The sequence below is a fragment of the Dendrobates tinctorius genome, unplaced genomic scaffold, assembly GCF_039654945.1.
Source record: "Dendrobates tinctorius isolate UK_male_01 unplaced genomic scaffold, ASM3965494v1 ptg000351l, whole genome shotgun sequence".
In the NCBI taxonomy this organism is placed as follows: Eukaryota; Metazoa; Chordata; class Amphibia; order Anura; family Dendrobatidae; genus Dendrobates; species Dendrobates tinctorius.
In genome coordinates this window covers 2,735,097-2,760,717 of record NW_027362017.1, presented here as the reverse complement: position 1 = coordinate 2,760,717, position 25,621 = coordinate 2,735,097, and the positions used below count along the sequence as shown (strand labels likewise).

Below are 25,621 nucleotides of genomic sequence, written 5' to 3'. Positions count from 1 at the left end.
TATGATTCTATATGTATGGTGGGAGTGTAGTAGCGTCAGTATTCTGTCATCACGGAGCAATTAACTGTGTAAATAAAGGAATAGAGGCAAATCATTGGATCTGAAGAAGAGTGTTGTATGTCCTTTGAAAGGTTTCCGGTAAAATCCAAGGGATTTCGTAACCCTGAAAGTGGATTTAACCTGAAGATAATATATGCTGACATGGAGGAACCTTGAACTTGGGCACATACTTTCTCCAAACCTTACATACTATGTGATGAGGCTGAGCGCTGGACTGGAAGCCAAGGGCCCAGCAGCTACATTGACTCTCTTCAGCTACATGTATATATTACATCACCCTCATTTACAAATTTACCTCTGCTTCTATATAATAAGTAACTGGGTAGTTTATCAAATATTAGATGACATGCTGTCATTGTCTGTACATAGAAAATCAAATTTATCGTGCCAATTACTACCCATAGAAGGTAGTGAGGAGTTCTTTCCTGCATAGTGGCCTACCGGGGAATTCATCGGTTCCCTGTTGCGTCAGTCCGAGCCTGATGTGGTGTATTTGTTAAGGTTGATATTTTTTCTTTTAATCAGGTCATGAGGATAGTGAATATATTGACGATGCTGATATCATATCCAGGTCACAGTTCCAAGAAAGTTTTCTCTGGAAGATAGAATTAATGAGTGACAGACCAGATGCTAGAGGGTGAGTGTAACATAAGTGAATGATCAACTCCAATGTATTGAAATAGAAGGGTTTAATTTTTTTTTTTCAGAAATAATGACACTTTTATTTATGGGTGTTGTATCATACTGCAGTTTAATCTATTCAAATATTCCCAACAGGCACAGCACCTAGACAGGAGGAGTGCTGTTATTAGAGAGAAACTAAACCTAATTTTTTTAAGTGCTCACAACTAGAGATGAGCGACTTTGCCTTTTTTAGGGTCGAGTCGGGTTTCGTGAAACCCGACTTTCTCAAAAGTCGAGTCGAACGAAATCGGCCGACTATCGGGAAAAGTCGAAGGTCCGACTGAAACACGAAACCCAGTGCAAGTCAATGGGGAAGTAAAGTCGGCAGGGAGTGGAGGACAGTAAACACACCTACATGCCGGACCGCTTTTTTTAAAGTGCGCAAAATCTCTCTCTCCCCATGTCATCTCGTTGCCCACAGTGTATGTCCTTGCTCAGTGGCTGAAAAAAGTCAGGTGCAAGCATTCTGAGAAATCCGACTTTGGCGCTCGTTTTGCCGACCACATGGCCGACTTCTCGCTGTGGTCGGGTTTCGGTCGGCGAAACCCGACTTTGCCATAAGTCGGCGACTTATGAATCTGGCCGACCTGTTTCGCTCAACGCTACTCGCAACCCTTTTACTTAGTTTTACACCACTTAGCCTGATTATTACATTCAGGTTTATGAGTAGTATTATCTTGAAATCCCCTTCGGTGTATGTTCTGACACACCAGGGAGTGTCATTACTTGATACAACTACACTTATAGTGGGAGTTACATGGAAGATTCACTAGACCAAGTCTCCATGAAAGAATATCACGACACTCAGAAATTGCACAGTAAATAATAATAATTATAATAATAAGAGCAGCTGTTATCAGAGAAAAACCTATCATTTTTTTTGGCCTAACATGTATTTTAACTTTATATGTCAATGTTTATTTTCTCATATCACAAGGTAATCTTGCTAATTTTACACCAGCCATTGCGACTGTTTTACACTCCTACTGATAACCTCTTTATACACAACCCTAAGATCCACCATTCCTAATAAGCATTTTCACTCGTTCCCGCGCTCCACCTCCCTTCACAGCGACTTTTGCACACACTCATTAGATGCCTCAATACAAAAGATAGGGTTCTGGGTGTGACCATTGTGGCTAATGTACCTGTGCATTTCCAGAAACTACGAAAACAGCCTCTATTCTTTCTAATTAAAGGGGAATGCACACCCTGATTCTCTGCTTTTTCTTTTTTACAGAATTTCCACCAAAGCTTTTACTATTTTCCTTAAAGATTCAATCACCACATGGGAGGTTTTGGCTGTGAGTCTATCTGAAAATAAAGGTAAGTTATTGCTCCTTGGTTGGTTGTATAAAGTATCTATCTATCTATCTATCTATCTATCTATCGATCGATCTGTCATCTGTAGTGTTGAGCATTCCGATACTGCAAATATCGGGTATCGGCCGATATTCGCTGTATCGGAGTTCCGATACTGAGTTCCGATATTTTTACAATATCTAATACTGGAATCGGAAGTTCCCATAATGCAATGAGCCAGCTGTGTTAGCCATGTTAACTAATGGCATGGCTGTGATTGGCTGCTGAAATGATGTCATCATGATGCGCGGTCTGTGCGGGCCTGCCAGGGGTCTGTGCGGGCTGCCGGGGGTCTGTGCGGGCCTGCCGGGGGTCTTTACGGGCCTTCTAGGGGTCAGTGTGGACCTGCCAGGGGTCTGTGCGGGCTGCCGGTGTCTGTGCAGGCCTGCCGGGGGTCTGTACAGGCCTGCCTGGGGTCAGTGCGGCCTGCCGGGGGTCTGTGCGGGCCTGCCGGGGGTCTGCGCGGGCCTGCCGGGGCTTATGTGTGTGTGCAGGCATCGTCCAATGGGACTACAAGTCCCATCGGGCTATGCCTGCTACAATGACAGTAATTGACACATTAGCCAATGATAGGACAGTAGTAGTCCCATCATCTGGCTAATGTGTTGAATGTAAGAAAAAAACAAAAAACCATACATACTACATACATACTACATATATACAACATACATACATACTACATACTACATACATACTGCATACATACATACAACATGCTATATGCATACAACATACATACAGTTGTGTCCAAAAGTATTGACACCCCTGCAATTCTGTCAGATAATACTCAGTTTCTTCCTGAAAATGATTGCAAACACAACTTCTTTGGTATTATTATCTTCATTTAATTTGTCTTAAATGAAAAAACACAAAAGAGAATGAAGCAAAAAGCAAAACATTGGTAATTTCACACAAAGCTCCAAAAATGGGCCAGACAAAAGTATTGGCACCCTCAGCCTAATACTTGGTTACACAACCTTTAGCCAAAATAATTGCGACCAACCGCTTCTGGTAACCATCAATGAGTTTCTTACAATGCTCTGCTGGAATTTTAGACCATTCTTCTTTGGCAAACTGCTCCAGGTCCCTGATATTTGAAGGGTGCCTTCTCCAAACTGCCATTTTTAGATCTCTCCACAGGTGTTCTATGGGATTCAGGTCTGGACTCATTGCTGGCCACCTTAGAAGTCTCCAGTGCTTTCTCGCAAACCATTTTCTAGTGCTTTTTGAAGTGTGTTTTGGGTCATTGTCCTGCTGGAAGACCCATGACCTCTGAGGGAGACCCAGCTTTCTCACACTGGGCCCTACATTATGCTGCAAAATTTGTTGGTAGTCTTCAGACTTCATAATGCCATGCACACGGTCAAGCAGTCCAGTGCCAGAGGTAGCAAAGCAACCCCAAAACATCAGGGAACCTCTGCCATGTTTGACTGTAGGGACCGTGTTCTTTTCTTTGAATGCCTCTTTTTCTCCTGTAAACTCTATGTTGATGCCTTTTCCCAAAAAGCTCTACTTTTGTCTCATCTGACCAGAGAACATTCTTCCAAAACGTTTTAGGCTTTTTCAGGTAAGTTTTGGCAAACTCCAGCCTGGCTTTTTTATGTCTCGGGGTAAGAAGTGGGGTCTCCCTGGGTCTCCTACCATACAGTCCCTTTTCATTCAGACGCCGACGGATAGTACGGATTGACACTGTTGTACCCTCGGACTGCAGGGCAGCTTGAACTTGTTTGGATGTTAGTCGAGGTTCTTTATCCAACATCCGCACAATCTTGCGTTGAAATCTCTTGTCAATTTTTCTTTTCCGTCCACATCTAGGGAGGTTAGCCACAGTGCCATGGGCTTTAAACTTCTTGATGACACTGCACACGGTAGACACAGGAACAGTCAGGTCTTTGGAGATGGACTTGTAGCCTTGAGATTGCTCATGCTTCCTCACAATTTGGTTTCTCAAGTCCTCAGACAGTTCTTTGGTCTTCTTTCTTTTCTCCATGCTCAATGTGGTACACACAAGGACACAGGACAGAGGTTGAGTCAACTTTAATCCATGTCAACTGGCTGCAAGTGTGATTTAGTTATTGCCAACACCTGTTAGGTGCCACAGGTAAGTTACAGGTGCTGTTAATAACACAAATTAGAGAAGCATCACATGATTTTTCGAACAGTGCCAATACTTTTGTCCACCCTGTTTTTTATGTTTGGTGTGGAATTATATCCAATTACATGAAAATAATAATACCAAAGAATTTGTATTTGCAATCATTTTCAGGAAGAAACTGAGTATTATCTGACAGAATTGCAGGGGTGTCAATACTTTTGGCCACAACTGTATGTGGATGGGCACATGATAGTAGGCACTTTTTTTAAATCTAGGGTGCACATGACCGAGTCCTTTTTTATTAATGGTATGACTGTGTGGGGAGGAGGACTCCCAGACATTGAAGGGGCAGGTGCCCAGGGGACCGCCATCAGGGTTCCTGAGGGAACGATCCTGGGAGGACAGTAAAAGAAAAGACTTGACTGAAGTTGTCAGGGAAACAGGGGGCAGGGCAAGCTTAACAGGAGCAGGAGGCGCGCTGAAGTGGCAGTTGACAGAGAGCCAGACAGGAAGTCGGGTGAGACAGAGAGGACCAAGGGAGCGAACGGTGTGTTGTGGAGAGACCGACAGGGCCCTGTGAAAGGAAAGCCGTGGACTTACCGAGTAGTGACACGTGAGAGCCTTGCACCGTTGGCCGCTCCCCTCATACGGTCGCATACAGCCGCCCCCGCTGTTTCCCGTCCTGCTGTGACAAGTCCACGACCTCCACTGACGGCTGCGACTATAGACCATTCCTTTACAGCGGTCGGGACACTGCCCCCGTGCCTTCTTCCACAGCTGCGGCCCTGTCATCACCAGCCCCAGGGGGCGCCACCTCGCTACAGGCGGAAGTAGAGGCCCCCGTCTGGTTTGCTGAGGGACTCTGGGCAGAGACTGGTGAACGGTAGATTTAGAGACTTCCTCATCACCGTGCCCCACCGGCATCATTTCTTCAGGGCCTGTTACGCCCCACCAGCATCATTTCTTCAGGGCCTGTTGCGCCCCACCGGCATCATTTCTTCAGGGCCTGTTGCACCCCACCAGCATCATTTCTTCAGGGCCTGTTGTGCCCCACCAGCATCATTTCTTCAGGGCCTGTTGCATCCCACTGGCATCATTTCTTCAGGGCCTGTTGCGCCCCACCGGCACCGTTTCTTCAGGGCCTGTTGCGCCCCACCGGCACCGTTTCTTCAGGGCCTGTTGTGCCCCACCAGCCCCGATTCTTCAGGGCCTGTTGTGCCCCACCAGCACCGATTCTTCAGGGCCTGTTGTGCCCCGCCAGCACGGATTCTTCAGGGCCTGTCGTGCCCCACCAGCACAGATCCTCCAGGGCCCGTCGAACCCAAATCATCCCGGGACATGGCAGCCGCATCAGTGACCTCTGAGTTGCCGCATCTGCAATCCTGAACGACGCCTGGAAGGATAAGTTGTCCATAGGAAATAAGGACCCTTAGTTCGGCCGTGCGTGGCCTACAACACCTGGACTAGCCGGATTAGTCGCATTTAGTATAAGGAAAAGAGTTGTAAATGTTATTGAGTCCCTGTGAGGACAGTTTGTTGTTGTCCATTTGATTTGTTCAGCACAGCCCCAGCGGCACCAATTTATAAATATTTATTTTACCAATCACACTCAGTCTGGTGTCTTGTCACTGCATCCTGAGAATCTACTGGTCACTACACTTGGCGTAGTCGGCAGGATGCAGTCTCCGAGCACAGACAGTGGTGCCCTAGATCAGGGTAGAGCTGTAAGCTCTACAAATGAGGAGGTTCCCCGTACCAGCATATCATTGGGGGCCATGCTGAACAACCTGCCTAGATTTTCCGGCTCCAATACTATGTTATGGAGCTGGACAGAGCGGATGCAGGGGCTCTTCCGGATGCACCCAATGACCCCTGATCTGGAGGCCGAGGTGGCACTCATGGCACTGGACGGGGAGGCGTGGAGGTCAGTGATGTTGAAACCTCCGGGGCACCGTAACACTTTTGAAAAAGTGTTACAGATAGTAGAACAGACCCATGGGGACCCTACTGATGTGGGAGAGTTAAGAACCCATTTGTTTAGTCGGATGCAAGTAGAGGGGGAGACGATCACATAGTATATGAATGTCCTCCAAGAATTGCATACGTCTATAGAAAGAAAGGACGGGGTAGGGGCAGGACCTGTTGACATTACCCTACGTGACCTACTGGTGACTGGTTTGCGAGATCCATTAGTCAAACAGGCACTGCGGGAACAGATCAGAATGAATCCCCGAATAGATTATTCAGAGGTGGGAAGTCAGGCACGTGCTCGAGAGCAGGAGCAGGGGATGGCGGTCCCCGTGGGGAAAGTCCGAGGTGTGGGGGCCTCCGCGAATGTAGTCGAGGAGCCTCAGTGGGTGGAAGAGATGAAGCAAGAGCTGAAAAGTATTAAGGGCGAGTTGGCCGAAGTAAAGAGAAGAACCGAGACCGGGACTGGAAGACCTAGCTTTAACCCCGGCTCCTGGGGATCACGCTCCCCGCGGGGTGGTCAGCCTACACAGGCCCAGTGTTTTGAGTGTGGAGAACCAGGCCACTTTGCCCGAGAGTGTCCGCGGCGTTGGAAATACCCACCCCGGCGGCCATTAAACTAAAGGGCTCAGGGCTGGGGGGACGCCGCTCGGAGCCGAAAACCACAACTAGGGGTGGTGGAAGTCCCGAAGATTTGGTAGCAAAATGTCCGGTGGTTTGGGCAGAAGTGGAGGGCCGGGCCGTCCGGTGCCTGGTGGACACGGGGTCACAAGTAACCACTATGCCTGCAATGTACTTTCAACAGAACTTCCCGGAAGCAGCCAGGCTTCAGTGGGGGCCCGTGATCAGACTAGTAACTGCCAACCAACTGCCGGTCCCAGTTGCCGGGGTGGTGTGGGTGCAAGTGACGCTGTGCGGTAAATCCCTTGGTCGCAGAGGGGTGGTACTGACTCAAGGAGAAGCTGATAAGCAACACCCCGTCACCTTAGGCATGAATGTCCTATGAGAGTTCAGCAACCTACTGCTCAATGACAATACACAGAGGATTCTGAAGCAGTGGGGTTCTCGCACAGCCCAGGGACAGGTATTCCAGCAGCTGGTGCGGGGAGCACGGGTACATCAGGACCGTCAGGAAGGCGAGGCTCTGGGTACGGTCATCACGCCAGCGACTCCCCTGCTTGTGTTACCTCCTGGACAGACTGTGGTGGCCCTGCCCATTCGAGCCCCCGATACCCTTGGAGGGTGTGGAGATGCAGGTGGAGCCGTGTCACTCAGAGCGCTTACCTCCCGGCATACTGGTGGCCCATTCCCTGGCTACTGTGCAAAAAGGAGCCCTCCTGGTGCGCTGCGTTAACCTTGAGACACTGTTCTAAAAGCACGGACTGTACTGGCCAAACTAGTAAAGGCCTTTAGAAGAAGTGCTGCCAGCCCCTGCGGTTCAATTATGAGTACACCCCGAGGATCCTTTGGAAGTAACAATACGAACCTTACAGGCCCACGAAGTCTCCGCACAAGAGAAGGGCCAAAATATTTTGGAGCAGATGCGGGCCGAGCTTTCTGTATTAACTGCAGCCCAGCTTTCACAGATAAAAACATTGCTGGGACAGTACCATGAAGTATTTGCTAGTCATGAGGACGATTTTGGGTGTACCACCGTCATCACTCATGAAATCCCCACAGCAGGAGCGGCCCCTATCCGGGAACGATATCGACAGATTCCGCCACAACTCTATCAAGAGGTGAAAACTTTGCTGGCCCAAATGCTGTGAAAAGGGGTGATACGGGAAAGTCAAAGCCCCTGGGCGGCCCCAATCGTGTTGGTCCTGAAGAAAGATGGTAAACTACGATTCTGTGTGGATTATCGTAAACTGAATTCTTGCACTATTAAAGACTCATACCCACTGCCCCGCATAGAAGAATCCCTGTCTGCCTTGGGGAAGGCAACATATTTTTCGACCCTGGACTTGGCCAGTGGGTACTGGCAGGTGCCCATGTCAGAGGAAGATAGAGACAAGACGGCGTTCATATTGCCCATGGGACTGTTTGAGTTTAATCGGATGCCGTTTGGGCTGGCCAACACCCCCGGGACCTTTCAGCGATTGATGGAGCGGTGTCTGGGAGATCTCAATTTTGAGGCTATGTTGATCCATCTGGACGACATCATCGTCTATGCCGCCACCTTTGAGGACCACCTGAAGCGGATGGGACAGGTACTCAGCCGGTTGCAAATGTACGGGTTGAAGGTGAAGCCTCAGAAATGACACCTATTTCGCTCTCAGATTGAGTATCTGGGTCATGTCGTTTTGGCGGAGGGTGTGAGGCCATCCCGGGAGAAGGTGGCTGCTATCCAGGAATGGCCTACCCCCCGAGACGGTGAAAGATGTGCGGGCTTTTCTGGGGTTAGCCGGATATTACCATCACTTCGTAAAGAATTTTGCATGTCGAGCTCGAGCCCTGCACGACCTGCTGAAGGGGGCTCCCGCTGGGGCTCATGGGCGAAAGATCCAGTGGCAACACCCTCAGGAAGAGGCCTTCCGAGACCTCAAGGCTGCGCTCTCGGATGCCCCAGTGTTGGCTTATGTGGATATCTCTCAACCGTTCATCTTGCACACTGACGGGAGTCTTCACAGGCTGGGGGCTGTGTTGTCATAGGTTCAGGATGGCCGGGAGAGAGTGATTGCATATGGAAGTCGCTCACTCCGTGACTCCGTGCGTAACCCTGACAATTACAGCTCTTTTAAGCTCAAGCTCCTCGTAGTGGTGTGGGCTATGACGAAGAGATTCGCAGAGTACCTAGCGGGCTCCGAGGTGGTAGTGTGAACTGAAAACAACCCGCTGGCTCATTTGGAAAACGCCAAATTGGGGCCTCTGGAACAACGATGGGTGGCCCGGATGGCAAAGTACAATTATAAGATTATCTACAAAAGAGTGGCCGAGAATATCCATGCAGATGCCCTCTCCAGGATTCGACATACAACTCCAGGGCAGAATCGAGACGAAGAATTGGAAGGAGAGGAAATACCGTTCGCTCTCACTGCCATCATGCTCACAACCAACAATAAAAAGATATCTTCCTCTGAGACCCCAAGGGGCATACTGGAACAATCCCGGGATAAGCAACAAGAAGACGAAGAGGTTGGCCTTCTCAGGACATGGGTCGCCGCTGGGCAATTACCCAGACTCTCAACGGCAAAATTTGACCCAAGACCTGTTGCTTATGCTGCGACAATGGGAGAGGTTGGTTATCCGAAAGGGATTATTGTATCGTAAAATAACATCACAAACAACCTCAATGACGGTTTGGCAGGTGGTTACGCCAGGAGCCCAACTTCATGTACTGGCTCGGGAGGCTCACGAAAAAGTGGCCCATTTCGGAACAAAAAAAACTTTGCAATGGCTGCAACAGAAAGCTTACCATCCGTGCTTGCTGGCTGTTGTGGATGAAATTTGCCGGACCTGCCGCCTGTGTGAACTAGCCAAACCACCCGCTCAGCGAGCCGCAACACAGACTATTGTGACCTCAGCACCCCTTGAGCTCCTGACGGTGGATTATCTGACCATTGGACCCGCATTTCAGGGATATGAACACTGTCTCGTTATGGTAGATCATTTCACCGTTCGCTGTGGTCACCCCCACTCGGGATCAGACCGCAGAGTCAGCTGCCTCCGCAATTTGTAGAAACTTTATACAAGTATACGGCTGTCCTCAACGAATACATTCGGATCAGGGAGCATGTTTTTTGGGAAAAGTCATGGAAGAATTACATCACCTCTATGGAATTGACAAATCCCGGACCACACCGTATCACCCGCAAGTTAATGGGGCTTGTGAACGATTTAATAGGACATTGATTCAGATGTTGCGCACTCTGGAGAGTGACAAGAAGGCCCGTTGGCCCGAATATGTTTCCGAATTAGTTTGGGTCTATAACAATAGGGTACATCGAGTGACTGGCTATACCCCCTATTCCCTGTTGTTTGGGCGGGAAGATAAAGGGATCACGGAGGTGGAGTTAGACCCTGAAGAGCCTCAGCCCTGGACTGGAGTGTCGTCTTGGGTCCAAAATCATCGCCATCGGCTGCAAACTCTTCATTGGATTGTACACACCAAGCTCCAAGACTGGGAGCACCCAGGGAAGAATGCAACCCCGCCTCCTCACCTCCAAAGCGGGGACCGGGTGCTTGTACTAGATCAACGCCCCCAGAACAAACTGGAGCCGCGTTGGGAAGAAAGTCCTTATCGGGTCTTACGCCGTATCCATCCTGACGGACCGGTGTACGGAATACGACCTGAAGAGGATGAAACACTGCCCACTCGTGTTGTGCATCGTAATATGTTACGCCCATGTACTTCCTCCGACCCGAAGCAACCGGAGCCTATCCCATCGACATCTGAACCGTCTTCCGTATATTGGGACCCGGACGAAGACAAAGATTGTCTCCCAGGACCCGGAGGCCCTCCAACCAGTAATGAATCATCTGACACAATTAGCCTGCCTGCCCGGTCCTCCAAAAAAAAGGCGTTCATCTAGGCCTTTCCTCCGGAAAGCCTTTTTTTTTGTCGGAAGCTTTCTCGAGCAGCTCATCTAATACGGGCCCGAAAATGTGGAGCCCAGAGAAGGGTATAGAACACAGTTTGTTCTTTGACTGAGTGTCTCCTGTCCAAGATCTCAGCCACAGTGCCCGCTTTGCTGAATTAGATAAGGCATTATTTCTTGCGGCAAACCGGACTGATTCCGCCGAAGCGTCCGCCATGAAGTCAGTAGCCATTTTCAGGAGAGGTAGTGATTTTAGGATCTCCTCTCTGGGGGTTCTGTCTCTAATCTGATCCTCTAATTCCCCCACCCATAAGCTCATTGATCGGGCTAGTAGGACTGTCCCACAAGGGTTGCCGTGACGTGGCGGGATGGCTTGTACATTATTTTGATCAAAATTATGTTTACTAAATAGCCTTATTATTATTATTACCTTTATGCATTATTTGCAGTTTATTTTTTACTTTTTATTTGTGTGTTTTTTGCTTTTTGTTTTCTCTGGTTAATGGTCATGTGTTAATATGCACTTACATTGTGCATACACATTAATTTATTTCCTCAGTTTAGACTTCAGGTTTTTTTTTCGTCTATCCATCTTCTTTCTCCAATGTGCATACCCTTAGGGCTTGTCCTTCTTGATGTTGCAATTTCAATGTTGAGGAGTGTATAAAAAAACTGCATCGAATTGTGCCAAATGACAGATTTAGGCTAGTTTCACACTAGCATTACCGGGCGCAGCGCACAGCCGCCGCTAAGCTCCTCCCCGGCCACACCCCCTCCGGTCAGCTCCTTCTCTGATCGCATGACGTTGCATATGATCAGCGTACCCTATATTTAGCATTGGGTACGCTGATCATGCGCTGGTAAACTTTAGACGGCGAATGCGCCCTTTTGGCGCTGCGACAACGTGCGCCAAACGCACTGTGTTGCATTTTTGTGCACAAAATCATGCCAGCGCATGACCAGCGTACCCAACGCTAAATATAGGGTACGCTGATCGCATGCAGCGTTATGCGATCAAAGGAGGAGCTGACCGGAGAGGGCGCGGCCGAGGGCGGAGCTTAGCGGCGGCTGTGCGCTGCGCCAGGTAACACTAGTGTGAAACTAGCCTTAGCCTTTGCTGCCTCTGTGATCATTCAAACTGGGTTTGACATTCTCATTTGCTTTTTTCTTGTCTGGACAGGTATCTGTGTGTCTAAACCACATGACATTCAGGTGATGATGAACTTCTTTATTGACCTGAAGCTTCCATATTCCGTGGTGAGAAATGAGCAAGTAGAGATCCGGGCGATTCTCTATAATTACGGCAACAGTGAAATTAAGGCAAGTGAAAAACGTGGAGTAAACCTAAATGAGAAAATCAATCATGACAAATTTAAAAATTTTCAGACTGTACTTCATTGCCTTCTTTTTTTTTTTTTTTTTCTTCTCCTAATCACTATTCTGCAGTATTTTATCAGTGACCAGGTTGTTCTCCTTTATAAACTGCTTCTAACTGCTGCTCAGAAAGATCTGTGCACGACATCCAGACAGTCTGTATTTGGGACTTTTTATGCCTCTCTGCTCCCGACCAATGTATTCTTGCAGGGGATTTTGTAACCGAGCTGTTTGACTGTATTGTACGGATCTTGCTGAGCAGCTTCTACAGGAGCTTAACATGGCATGGAAACAGCACAGCAATATAGTGTTTGGGTGAAAAGTAAGCATTAAAAAAAATCAAAACTTTCAATACCCAAAGGATAATTTTAGCAAAAAAAAGTTATATTTACTCTTTAAAGGACCCGATATCTCCAACATCTTTACATGGTCCTCTTGTTCTCGTTGGTTAAGGTGCGGGTAGACTGGACCTACAATGAGAATTTCTGCAGTTACTCTACTGCCAAAAAGAAATATCGTCAAGAATATAAGATCCAACCTTCTTCATCGGTGGCTGCTACCTTTGTTATTGTGCCATTAAACTTGGGAGAGCATGACATCGAAGTAAAGGCGGCGGGGCAATTTGTATCTGATGGCGTGAAGAAAAAAATAAAGGTCGTGGTAAGTAACAAATCCTGATAATATCCCTCAATGCTCTAGAGCTTAAAGTTGGGTAATGAATTTGACAAATTACAACCATGATCAACATTAATTCCCCATGCACATGGCCACATAACCTACTAGTAGTAAAGTTGTGTTTTTGAGCATTATTGAATTTTATGGGCATCGTACTTTGTAGTTTGGTGCCACATTGACCTCTGTGTACAAGTGTGAAGACTTCTGCAGTGGGAAGGAGAATTTAGGCACCATTTGTTGTCCTTGGACGAGACTTTAAGTAAAGTGCAATAATAATTAGTTATACACAGGTCATGTTTTGGTTCTTAATATACAAGCGATTATTCAATTTCCATTTACTGTCTTCTTTTATCTATAGCCAGAAGGAAGACGTCTGACCCAGGCCCTAAAATCAGTTGTTTTGGAGCCACAAGGAAGAGGTTTGTATATTGTATTAGGTGATGTTGTTATTTCACACACATATAAATTAGTCACTTTTTTTCAATGAAATTAATATGTCTGATATCTATATCGTGCTTTTTTTTTAAAGATTTCTTGTTAAAGCTTAAAACTGCTTTGAATCTCTTCTAATTGCTAATTTTTTTTATGAAGGTGGTGTACAGGAAGAACGGATCACAACCGTAGATCCCGTAAATATTGTCCCCAACACAAATGTTGAGACGATTGTTACCATCCAAGGTGAGTGCTGAGCTGGCCAACTGTCCTACTTGTTATATATAATGGGTAGAGATGGGTGGAGGATCGAGTGCTAGTCGAATTTCCTGAAAATCATGGTTTCACACGAATTTGAACATTTTGAGTTCAATTTGAGGTTTGTAAAACAAAAACCACCCTGAATCTTCAGAGAGTGGGTTAACGTCAACTCTCATGGTCATGTGGACCTCTCCATAATGCCTTGAACCTATGACATCTATTGTATTAAGAATACCTTGTACAGAGGTGGTGAGTACCTGGACCATCACTGATCAGCGATTTTCAGTGGAGCACAGATTGTACGGCAGAGTTGTTTTACATCTCCAAAGTCTTTTCTGTTGACTGGAAGCTCTTAGTGACAGCAAGGTCCTCTTGCTCACTCTCCTGTAGAGTTGGAGCTTTTATTCTCAGCAAGGTTCTCTGCCTTTCCAATTTTGAGATTTGTGCAAAATTTTTCAATATTAATTTTTTTTGGGGGGAAAATTTGGTAAAGTCGGTGAATTTGAATTTCAAAAGATCTACTCATCTCTATTTGGCATATGCAATGAAGAAAAATCTCTGTGACACACTGGTCATGTCTGAGATGCTTTAGTGAATCCTGTATTGAGCAAAGAGTTGGACACAATGACCCTTGAGGTCCCTTCCACCTCTAACATTCTAGGATCCTACGATTCTATGGTTCTGTTTCTTGTTTATCTCATTGCCTTATATGTCTATAATATCCAGGAAACCCAATTGGTGAAATGGTGGAGCAATCCATTGATGGTATCAATCTGAACCACCTGATCAGTGCCCCCCATGGATGTGGAGAGCAAAACATGATGAGTATGACAAGTCCTCTGATAGCCACACAGTACTTGGATTTAAGCAACCAATGGGAAAGAGTAGGACTACAGCGCAGGGAACAGGCCACCCAGTTCATCAAAAATGGTAAGATACTCTCCTATTTTTTTAAGTTCTTTAATAAAATATAGGATCAAGTCTTTTATCAGGTGAAAGTTAACATTTTTGAATCAAAAATTTAGAAGGTCATCAGAGAGTTACCATCATGTCAATTCTAAACCAATCTCGAGACAGTGTTATTCCATCTTATATCACATGTATCAATGCATGTATGCAGGCTGATATGGGTTCATGCTCACAATAATATAGACGTGGCTCTTAAGACAAACTTTTTTAAGCTCCTCCTGCTAAGCACAACAACCTGACAAATTGAAACCCTGGAGCGGTTGTTTTATTGAGATGTTTATTATTTTAGTTTCATCTTTGATACTTTGCTATGGGTGTATTACTAAAAATTGCATGGTCTTTTTTGTATACATCTCTTTGTAAAACATTTATAATAATACAAGTGAAAATGAACAACTTTGTAATATATAGTGGATGAAATAAGTATTGAACACGTCACCAATCTTCTAAGTAAATCTATTTCTAATGGTGCTATTGATATGACATTCTCACCAGATGTCGGTAACAACCCGTCCAATCTACACAGGTAAAGAAATCACCATAGATGTCCATAAATTATGTGTAATAATGAGAAATGACACAGGGAAACGTATTGATCACATAAAGAAAGAGGGGGACACAAAGCCCTGAAATGTCTTGACACCAGTTGAAATCTATCAGTAATTAGAAAGCCATCCTGCCACTTAGTGAAAAATAATATCAGCTGGTTCAACTGATGGCCTATCAAAAAGTGTCTCATTACCAATGTGCCACACAAGAAGCATCTCATGATGTGTAAAACCAGTGAGCTGTCTCAAGACTTTTGCAACCTTATGGTTGCAAAACATACTGATGGCATTGGTTAAAGATGAATTTATAAACTACTGAATGTTCCAGCGAGCACTGTTTGAGCCATAATCCAAAAGTGGAAAGAACATAAATTCACCATAAACCGACCAATACCAGGTGCTCTGTGTAAAAGTTCAGGCTGAAGAGTGAAAAGAATTATCAGAAGAGTTGTCCTAGAGCTAAGGACCACCTGTGAAGAGATACAGAAAGACCTGTAATCAGCAAGTACAATTGTTTCAAAGAAAATTGTAGGTAATGCACTCAACCTCCATGGTCTGTACGCACACTCACCACGCCACTTCTATGGCCTGTATGCACGCTCACCACGCAAGACTCCATTGCTCAACAAAACACTTGTTCCAGTGTGTTTAAAGTTTGCTCAACAAAATTTAGACAACCCTGTGAGATATATGGAGAATATAGTCTGGTCAGAAGAGACCAAAATTGAACTCTTTGAATGCCATAATACACGCCATGTTTAGAAGCCAAAAGGTACTGCATATCACCCCAAAACACCATACCAACAGTGAAGTTTGGAGATGGAAGCATCATGGTGTGGGGCTGTTTTACAGCATACGGCACTGATAAACGTGATATAATTGAAGAAAGAATGAATGGACAAATTTACTGAGGCATTCTTTATAAAAATCTGCTGCCATCTCCCAGGATAAAGATGATGAAACAAGGGTGGACAAAGCTAGGACTGATCATTTTAAAAATTCTCAATTTATACAGCTCCTCCCCGCTATATAAAATTTTATGAGCAACAACTACCACCTCCTATCTCAGTAATGTAAAAATCTGTCTTCATTGAAAACTGATTTTATCCGTAAATTGAGAATTTTGAAAATGAAAGATCAATCCTGGTGGATAAAGAAGCAGATTTCTCTGATAAGATATATTTCAAAGTTGCTCATTTTCATGTGTACTGTTGATTTATGAAATAAAAATGAAAATGACTAATGACATTACTTAAAAATGATAATACAACACAAATATTAATTACAATGCCAGATTACAAAATGACAGAGACATTAAAAATTGTAACACAAAAAAGCTGATTTTCGTCACAAAATGAAAATATGATTGACCAAAAAAAGGTTCGTTTACATATTTGTAAATTTTAACAATAAATTATAGTCATCACTATTGGGTAGAGGGCACTTTTAAAGTTTTTTTACTTATTAATATTGGCAAAGGTCCATACATTTGGAAAAACCATTCGCAACTAGTACCAAACGTAGATTACTACTCGTGGAACAGAAAGAATAGAATATGGCAAATACTAGAGTCATGGATAGGCAAATGTTCAGGTCAAGGGTTAGCGCATAGGAGATGCCAAAAGCTAATCACTTAATCATGCATTAATTATTATAAAGATGGGCCATCAATTTCATATGCCAGCATAACTCTATATACATGTTACGGATTTTAAAAAGGAAGCTATTATCAGAAAACAATCAAACAACAGGTTTTTGTGTTAAAAAGATTTTTTATATTTTTTTTTACATCATGGCCTATGGTAAAAATAAAAAAATTAAATTTTGCAATTTTCTCACCGGTCACTGGGACTTTACTAGAAATTGTCAAACTTGTCAGACCATTTAGTAATCATACAAGCATGGACCTTCTGGTGTTAAACATTATGTCCTACATGGACACAGGTGTAATATTTTTCTTCTACATGATAACACAGCTTTGGGTTTGATTTCAAAATTGATTTTTATCCTCCTTTGACAGGTGTAATTCAACAATTGGCATTCGCAAAACCAGATGCTTCTTATGGAGCCTGGATCAACACACCTTCCAGTACATGGTATGGTAAAATTTTTCTAAGGCTTTGCCAGTATTATTTTCACCTTGGAATTTAGTGTGCCATCTGTGAAAGGGTTTTTCCACCACTTGGACATTCCTTTCTCATTCTTCATATTTGGTCCCGTTAAAATAAAAACACCTATACCCAATTTCTGTTCCAGTGGTGTCAGCACTTGGGTTCCCGATGCTCACGTGTGGTTGTTAGGACACGTGAACCCTATGCCTAATCAGCGCTGGTGTCACTGTCCCCGCCTTCGGACAAATTGAAGATCAAGACGAAGTCAGAGAGCAACCACAATACTGGCATCCTGTTGAAGCTCAATATGTCCAAAGGCGGGGAAAGTGATAGCAGCACTAACTGGGTGCAGATCTCACATGTCATAACAACTGCGCAAGAGGCCCAGGAATGTAAGTGCTGACACCCTTGGAATGGTGCCGGCATCGGAGACGAGTATAGGTGTTTTTATTTTAACGAGGCCAAACATGAAGAATGAGAAGAGTTTGTCCAAGTAGTGGTTCTGATTATTATTTTTTTTCTGTTTGTCATTATGATATTTTTTTTTAGGCTCACTGCTTATGTCGTCAAAATGTTTTCCTTGGCTTCAAGTCTGGTCGATGTTGAGAAAAATTTGATTTGTGATTCAGTGAAGTGGCTCATTTTAAATAAGCAAAATCCAGATGGGGAATTTAGAGAAGATGCACATGTCTATCACCAGGAGATGGTGGTATGTATAAAAACCTCACAATATTACATTGTTATTACATTGGAACTTTTTTCTCATGACTTATAATCCAGTAATATTGTTAATCCGGAAGGACAACCTCGTAGGAGGAGTCAACCTTCTCTTTTGTAGCCATAATAAAAGCATGACTGTGTTCACATGGAACTAACATCAAGAATGCTAAGGTTTTGTTAGATATTCTGCTGGAGAAACCCATAGCTAAAGCATAGATTTTATCAATGATTTGGTTAATTGATCAGGGTACAGATTAGCCACATTTGCCTTTGATGTAGGCAGTTCGTGGTATTTTATCCTAGAATCCTCAACAACAATTATAAGTGTGTGGATTCTAAAATCTGCTGCTCATTCAATTTTCTTCACCCTTATATTTATGTTGATTGAATAACTAGTGTTATTAGTATATTTTATTCACATGCATTGTCAGATGATTATTTCAGAGTTTAGTTGCAAAGTCTGTGCCTATGTCCTAACTGAATCCACAGAGTGTGAACACAGAGAGGAGGAGGGAGATGTAGCTGCAGATTCTCTGTATTTTAGTGTTTTAGGATGGGAGGGACCACAGGAATGGCAGATTGGCTCAGTGAATTTTCTGACATTACACACGAAAGAGCTCATTGATTCTGTGGGGAGACAATTTGGACATTTTGAAAAAGTTTAGGGAATGACACATGGTAGACACACAATTTTTAGGTGCAGGTAGTTGACAATAAATCCATACCTTTGTAAGAAACAATTGTTAATGTTTTTAAACAATATTTTGTAATTGTATTCTTTTTTTATACATAGGGTGGTATAAAAAAAGGTGCTGCTGAGCTGGATTCTAGTCTCACATCCTTTGTCCTTGTTGCCCTACTGGAAAGTTCACGTTACTGCGATGATCGAGTTGACGTAAGTTCTTCTATTTTCCTCCCGTCAGACAGTCACCTCTTCCACACTTTTTCAAAATCATACTACGAGTGGTGTTCAATAAATTATCTATCCCAGCATGCTCTGTCAGTGTTAAAGAGCTGAGCTTTTCTGTGCAAGTCGAGATACGTCTGAGCAAGCAAAAGTGAAGGTGCATCATCTCCATGTACAGCAATCATCGCTTCATGGATTTCTTTCTTTTCTTCCTTTAAGGAATTTAATCATGGAATGAAGCTCCAAATCCCTCACTTTCTTTGTAGAGTCCCTTTCTTTGTAGAGCTTCATACCGGCGGTATGAAGAAAGCACTGGAAGTGACAGGATGGCAAGTGCAGTACATTGCGACTCTACAATGAAAGTGATTGATTTGGAGCTTCATTCCATGATTAAATTCCTTAAAGGAAGAAAAGAAAGAAATCCATGAAGCGATGATTGCTGTACATGGTGATAGTGCACCTTCCTATTATATTACCAAGTAACAGTTTAAATAGCGTAGGATATCAATTGGAGATGACTCCTGTTCAGGTCAACCTGTAGAAAAATGATGACGCCTAAGCAAAAACATGTTGGCAGCAATTCTAAGAGAATTTAGACATTCTTAGAGAAAATCAAAAATATTTCAAATTATTATTAGTGATGAAACATGGGTCTACCACCATAATCCTGAGACCAAAGGGTCACCAACTCCAAAGAAATTTTGTGTCCAGCAGTCAAGTGGAAAGATCATGGTAACAGGTTTTATGGGATATAGAAGGCATTTTATTACTAGAAATTCATGCCACACAAAACAACAATTGCTGTAAACATCTGAACTTCAGCAACAAAAGCATTAGGTAATGCAATTACAGATACAGTGGCATGTAAAAGTTTGTGCACCCCTGGTCAAAATTACTGTTATTGTGAACAGTTAAGCAATTTGAAGATGAAATGATCTCTGAAAGGCCTTAAGCTGACACAATTCGTTGGTATTTTAGGCTATATGTATATACTGTATATCTATATATATATTTTTTCCTTCTTTTACATTTTAAAAATTACAAAAAGGAAAATGGGCCTGTGTAAAACTTTGGGCAACCTGCTTGGTTGGTACCTAGCAGCACCCCCTCTAGCAAGTATTACAGCTTTTTTTGTAGTCAGTCAAGAGTCTTTCATTTCTTGTTTGACGGATTTTCATCCATTCTTCCTTGCTAAATTCCTCCAGTTCTGTGAGATTCCTGGGTCGTCTTCCATCCTCTGTTATTGTGAGGTCTAGCCACAGATTTTCAATGATGTTCAGATCAGGGGACTGTGAGGGCCATTGTAAAACCTTCAGCTTGCTCCTTTTGAGGTCGTCTATTGTGGATTTTGATGCGTGTTTAGGATCATTTCCATTTGTAGAAGCCATCCTCTTTTCTTCTTCAGGATTTTCACCCATTCTTCCTTGCTAAATTCCTCTAGTTCTGTGAGATTCCTGGGTCATCTTCCATCCTCTGCTATTGTGAGGTCTACCCACAGATTTTCAATGATGTTCAGATCAGGGGACTGTGAGGGCCATTGTAAAACCTTCAGCTTGCTCCTTTTGAGGTCGTCTATTGTTGATTTTGATGCGTGTTTAGGATCATTTCCATTTGTAGAAGCCATCCTCTTTTCTTCTTCAGCTTTTTTACCTATGATGTAAGGTTTGCATCAAGAATTAGTTGAAATCTCCACTGAATTTGTCAGATCACAAGTCTCCCAAATCACAAGTTGCTATCAGGCAATGCGGCTTCATGGAGCTTGACCATCCACCCAACAGTCCTGACCTGGCTCCCATTGATTACTTTTTATTTCAAAACCTGAAGACATTTTTTTTTTTACGGGCAACAAATTCCTTATGATGATGCAGTCAAACAGGGTTCTTGCAGTAGCAAGAAGTTTCCTTTTATTCTGTGGGCATCTGATCACTGAATGCGAAGAGGAATAACTATGTTGAATGAAGTCAGGAAGGGATTACATTGAAAAGTAGTAAATTCAATTTTCTCAGAAAATTTTGTTTTCATATTCATGTAGATGAATTATTGAACACCCCCAATATAGTTGATAATATATCAATATTATTGAGAAGGAATGTACATGGCATAGACAAGGGTCAATGTGTATTTTCCTTATTGCTGATTTATTACTTATCGCAACTCATCCCCCAAAATAACCTTTGAAATCGTAATAACCACGAATATGCATTATTCGTAATTCCAGTCCCAACCACTTAGTATGCTGTTGAGTGAAAACACACCCATGAGCAACTTTCATCATCTACAGAAAATATTATTTTTACTTTATAATATTTACATAAATTGAATATTCATACATTTAACAGCTTCACTTATTTTATACAGAGTCTACCTGGAAGCATTGACAAAGCCATACAATATCTGAATGAGCATTATCAATCCCTGAAGACACCCTACTCTGTAGCCATTACTTCCTATGCGCTGGCTAAGGCTGACAAGCTCAAGGACATCAATATACTATTGTCTGCATCAACAGGTAAAATATCAGTAGTTGTGCACCAATCGTCTTTATAAGGTTCCCATTTTGTAAAAATCATATATTTTTTTAAATTTTATAGCCATTGTTATCTCAAATTTTTTCTAATGGACTTTTTTTTATATGTAATTGGATTTTTAGTGGCTTATATAATCAGTTTGAGTAATAGTAGTAGTTTTTTTTTAACAATTATTTTGTTTTATTTTCTTCTAGCTAATACTCACTGGGATGAACCAGGCTCACGCTTCTTATCCCTTGAGGCCACCTCCTATGCACTTCTTACACTTTTGAAGTTGAAGGAATTTGAGAAAGCTGCACCATTGGTGAAATGGATAACAGAGCAGAGATACTATGGAGAAATTTGGGGGTCAACACAGGTATGTGATTCAATGGTTGTGAAAATAACTTACTGTCCACCTTAGGCTTTGACTACCATAATGGTTTTACTAAAATGACTGATGAGGAAGGAAGTCATGAGCCATGATTTTGGCAGATAGTTTACACTTGTCTACCTGCACCCACCAGGAAAAAATATTCTCTGAATGCATAGTAAATGTTTTTGCATTATGTGGCCACAATAAGATTTATAGAATCATAAAATGTTAAAGTTGGAAGGGAAACCCTGGGTCATCATGTCCTACCACCTGCTCATTCCTGTATTCACTAAACCATGTCAGACAGTTGTCTGTCCATCCTCTGTTTGAAGACTTTGTGTCTCCTCCCATTCAGTTTCATCCCATTGCTTCTAGTCTTTCCATGTGCAAATGAAAATGATCCCTCTAAACTGTGACATCCCTTCAGATATTTGTAGACAGCTATTTAAGTCTCCTCTTATCCTCCTTTTTTGCAAGCTAAACAGTCCCAGATCCTTTAACTGTTCGTCATATGACATAGTTTGCAGTCCGCTCACCATCCTGGTAGTTATTCTCTGAAATGGCTCCAGTTTTTCTACGTCTTTTTTAAAATGTGATGCCAAGAACTGGAGACAGTATTCCTGATGAGGCCTGACCATGGAGGAGTAGAGGGGGATAATGACTTCACATGATCTAGACTCTATACATTTCTTAATACATCCCAGAACTGCGTTTGCCTTTTTTTTGCTGCTGTATCACACTGTTGACTCATGTGCAGTTTTAGATTTATTAGTATAACCAAGTCTTTTCGACATGTGCTGTTGCTTAGCTATATTCTTCCCATTCTAAAGATGTAATTTTCAATTTTCTTGCCCAGATGTAGAATCTTGCATTTCTCCATGTTAAATACCATTTTATCAGTTGCTGCCCATTGTTCAAGGTTGTCTTGATCCTTCTGAATCCTTTCTCTGTCTTATCTAGTGTTAGCTCTAACTCCTAGCTTTGCAATTTCTGCAAATTTGATTAGTTTACCTTGAGTTCCCTTATCTAGATCATTTTTTAAAATGTTGAGCAACACTGGGGCCAGGACAGAGCCTTGTGGTACCACACTTGAAGCACTGTTCCAGTGGGATATACAACCATTTGTTACCAATCTTTGAATACGATCACTGAGCCAGTTATGAATCCACCTAACCATATCCTTGTCAATCCCATACTTGGTCATTTTTTCTATAAGGATAGTATGAGATACTTTATCAAATGCTTTGCTGAAGTCGAAATATACTATATCTACCGCATTTCCCTGATCCACCCAGTCAGTGATTACATCATAGAAGGAAATTAGATTAGTCTGGCTTGACTCGTTTGCTACAAACCCATGCTGACTATGGTTAATTACTGTATTCTTATCCAAGTACTTACAATCATGCTGTTTTATAGAATTTTATAACACCAACAAAATCTGCAGTGGTTGACAAAACTGAGAAGGTTCAACAACTAAAATTACAAGTAATCTGAACACGGGAGCAAACAATAAGACAAAAGGAGAGATGCCCCTTCCCATAAGATTTTACATTCTTGAGGAGTAGCCCCTTCCCATAAAAGCTTATATTCTATAGGAGATGTCCCTGCCCATAAGAGCTTACAGTCTATAGGAAAGAAGTCTCTGCCCAGAAAAGCTTACAGTCTATAACAAAAAAGTCTCTGAGCAGAAGAGCATGGAGTCTATAAGAAAAAAGTCTCGGTCAAAAAGAACTTATAGTTTACAGTAGAGAAGTACCTGCCCATAAGAGCTGATAATTTACAGAAGACATCCCTACCCAAAAGAAATGACAATCTAAAGAATGAAGGTCCTGGCCAAAATTTGACAACGTACAGGAAAGAAGTCTGCTCGAGATGAGCGAATTTCGATTTCAGCTATTTGTTCTAAAATGGCAGATAATTTGATTAATATCAAAGTTATTCAATGCAAATTGAATGTTTCTTGTTCTGCTCAGGTCACTCTGCAGATCACAAACATAATTACTATATGCTGTAAAAAAAAATAATAATATAAAAATGTAATACTGTCTTGCCACTGCTGCCCGTCATGTTTCATTTTATTACTTGTTAAACCCTGAGACACACATCTTTGGATAATTTGTGCTAAGGGTAAAAGTAAGGAAAGACATACATGTAAATTTTCATGATACTCTTAAATGTGAGAATAGTACAGTACTGTCTACCAGTCAAAATAAGTCTGATATTCCAGGGCAGTGAGTTTTTTCTGTAACTGGAACTCAATGTTCTGGAGCAGCACATGAGTAATAATGTAGAAAGAAATAATGGGATGCTGGACAGGTAGTCCTCGTGTTACAAACTTGATATGTTTTGTAGATTTGTTTGTAACCTGAATTTATCATAGAATAGAATGTTAGAGTTGGAAGGGACCTCCAGGGTCATCGTGTCCAACCCCCTGCTCAATGGAGGATTTAGTAAACCATCTCAGACAGATCTCTGTCCAGAGTCTTTTTGAAGACTTCCATTGAAGGAGAACTCACCACTTCTAGTGGCAGCCTTTTCCACTCATTGATCGTCCTTACTGTTAAAGGATTATATGTGCATTGGAATAGGGCCAGGAAAAAAACAAACAAAAAATCCCTAATACTCACCTCATCACTGAACTCTCTGGATGCCTCACTGCTCATTGCCTGCTGTCCAGTCCTCCCTTTTCAGCCGTTTCTTGCTGTTAGGAGTGGCGGAAGACACTAAATAAAAAATAAATAAAGTGCCTTCGCCACCCGGGGTCCACCGTGCGGTGGATGGAAAGACCGCTGCTAGAGAGGCAGAGCACAAGGCGGTAATGTGCACAAGGGTAAGACGGCACCCAGTGCACAAAAGCAAGCTCTGTTATAGTCACAGAGCTGCGGCTAATAAACTTGAATTAGCCACTGAGTCTGTTCAGAGTCACAGACTCACAGCGATACAGTCGCGGTATTCGCGGTCACAGGAGTAGCCTTAAACAGCAGGACTACTCCGTCTAGACCTACCGTCAACCAAGGTGCGAAGCGTCGCAACCGCGGACGCAGAGTAAAGCTGCAACTGCAGTGCGGCAACCACTGAGCCGCTGGCAAGGCGCTGCAATAACGCTGGCGCAATGCAGACGCTAAGCTGCTGAGCAAGATGGAGCATATGCGCGCTGGCGCTAGCGCTGCTACTGGCTGAACCCAAACACTCACACAATCGTATTATCAGAGGGAAGGGATTTCTTAATAAGTCAGTCACCAGTCCAAGCATCCATCATCTTACATACAGCAGCAAGTCTGAAATACTAGCGGATGGTGGAACAGCCATGCGCGCTTTTTATACCAAACGGGACCTTCCGGAAATCTCCAAGGCTCCAGGAGGAGCCAATAGGATTAGACACAGGACCTGAGCATGTGACTCCCGAACTCCAATGGGAGCTCGTCCCATGAGCATGCTCAGTGGAGGGAACAGAGGACAAGGCACTCTCCTCTGCAATCTCCTCTACTGCAGATGAAATGCAGGAGACTGCAGCATGTAAGGGTCTAGATCTCACCATAGGGAAGGGAGAAATCAGACTCCTAACACTTGCCACATCTTTGGCTTCTTTGTCATACAAGGACTTCCAGCTGTGTCCAGGTCTCAAGAGTCACGACATGTTGTAAGATCACAAGGTCTTGATATCAAAACATGTGCTGTGATCTTATGATGAGCAATGACCTGTGAGTCCTGGAAATCATGGTATATGGCGAAGAGGCCAGAGATGCGGCCCACGATGGTGAAAAGAAGTCGACCGGATGGTGAGCAACAGTAGTGAGTGATTAAGTTAGTATTACTCTTTCTTACATCTTACATTTGTAACTATAGGTCATACATACAGTAAATCAGGTGTTCGTAAAACCGGAACTACCTGTATGACTATGACTGTCACGGGTCATTAACCAAGCAATGAACAGGAGTAGGACTCTAAACTGGTTTATTTTTTATTGGGCTTTTAGTATCTTCTGACAGTCCACAAGCATTATAAAATAAAAGCTTTTTCTGATTAATTA

At 43.2% G+C, this 25,621-nt stretch overlaps 1 protein-coding gene across 1 annotated transcript in view; it reads left to right on the top strand.

Annotated features, from left to right (window-relative positions):
* The window catches only part of LOC141075420 (complement C3-like), a 76,071-nt gene that overhangs the window by 28,940 nt on the left and 21,510 nt on the right, over nucleotides 1–25,621 (top strand). The window contains exons 18-29 of the mRNA XM_073562452.1: nucleotides 586–697; nucleotides 1,985–2,070; nucleotides 11,888–12,027; nucleotides 12,535–12,741; nucleotides 13,115–13,175; nucleotides 13,348–13,434; nucleotides 14,176–14,379; nucleotides 16,987–17,062; nucleotides 17,627–17,786; nucleotides 18,591–18,692; nucleotides 21,063–21,213; nucleotides 21,427–21,590. Of these exons, the coding sequence (XP_073418553.1) occupies nucleotides 586–697; nucleotides 1,985–2,070; nucleotides 11,888–12,027; nucleotides 12,535–12,741; nucleotides 13,115–13,175; nucleotides 13,348–13,434; nucleotides 14,176–14,379; nucleotides 16,987–17,062; nucleotides 17,627–17,786; nucleotides 18,591–18,692; nucleotides 21,063–21,213; nucleotides 21,427–21,590 (1,550 nt within the window). The remainder of the gene's footprint in view (nucleotides 1–585; nucleotides 698–1,984; nucleotides 2,071–11,887; nucleotides 12,028–12,534; nucleotides 12,742–13,114; nucleotides 13,176–13,347; nucleotides 13,435–14,175; nucleotides 14,380–16,986; nucleotides 17,063–17,626; nucleotides 17,787–18,590; nucleotides 18,693–21,062; nucleotides 21,214–21,426; nucleotides 21,591–25,621) is intronic.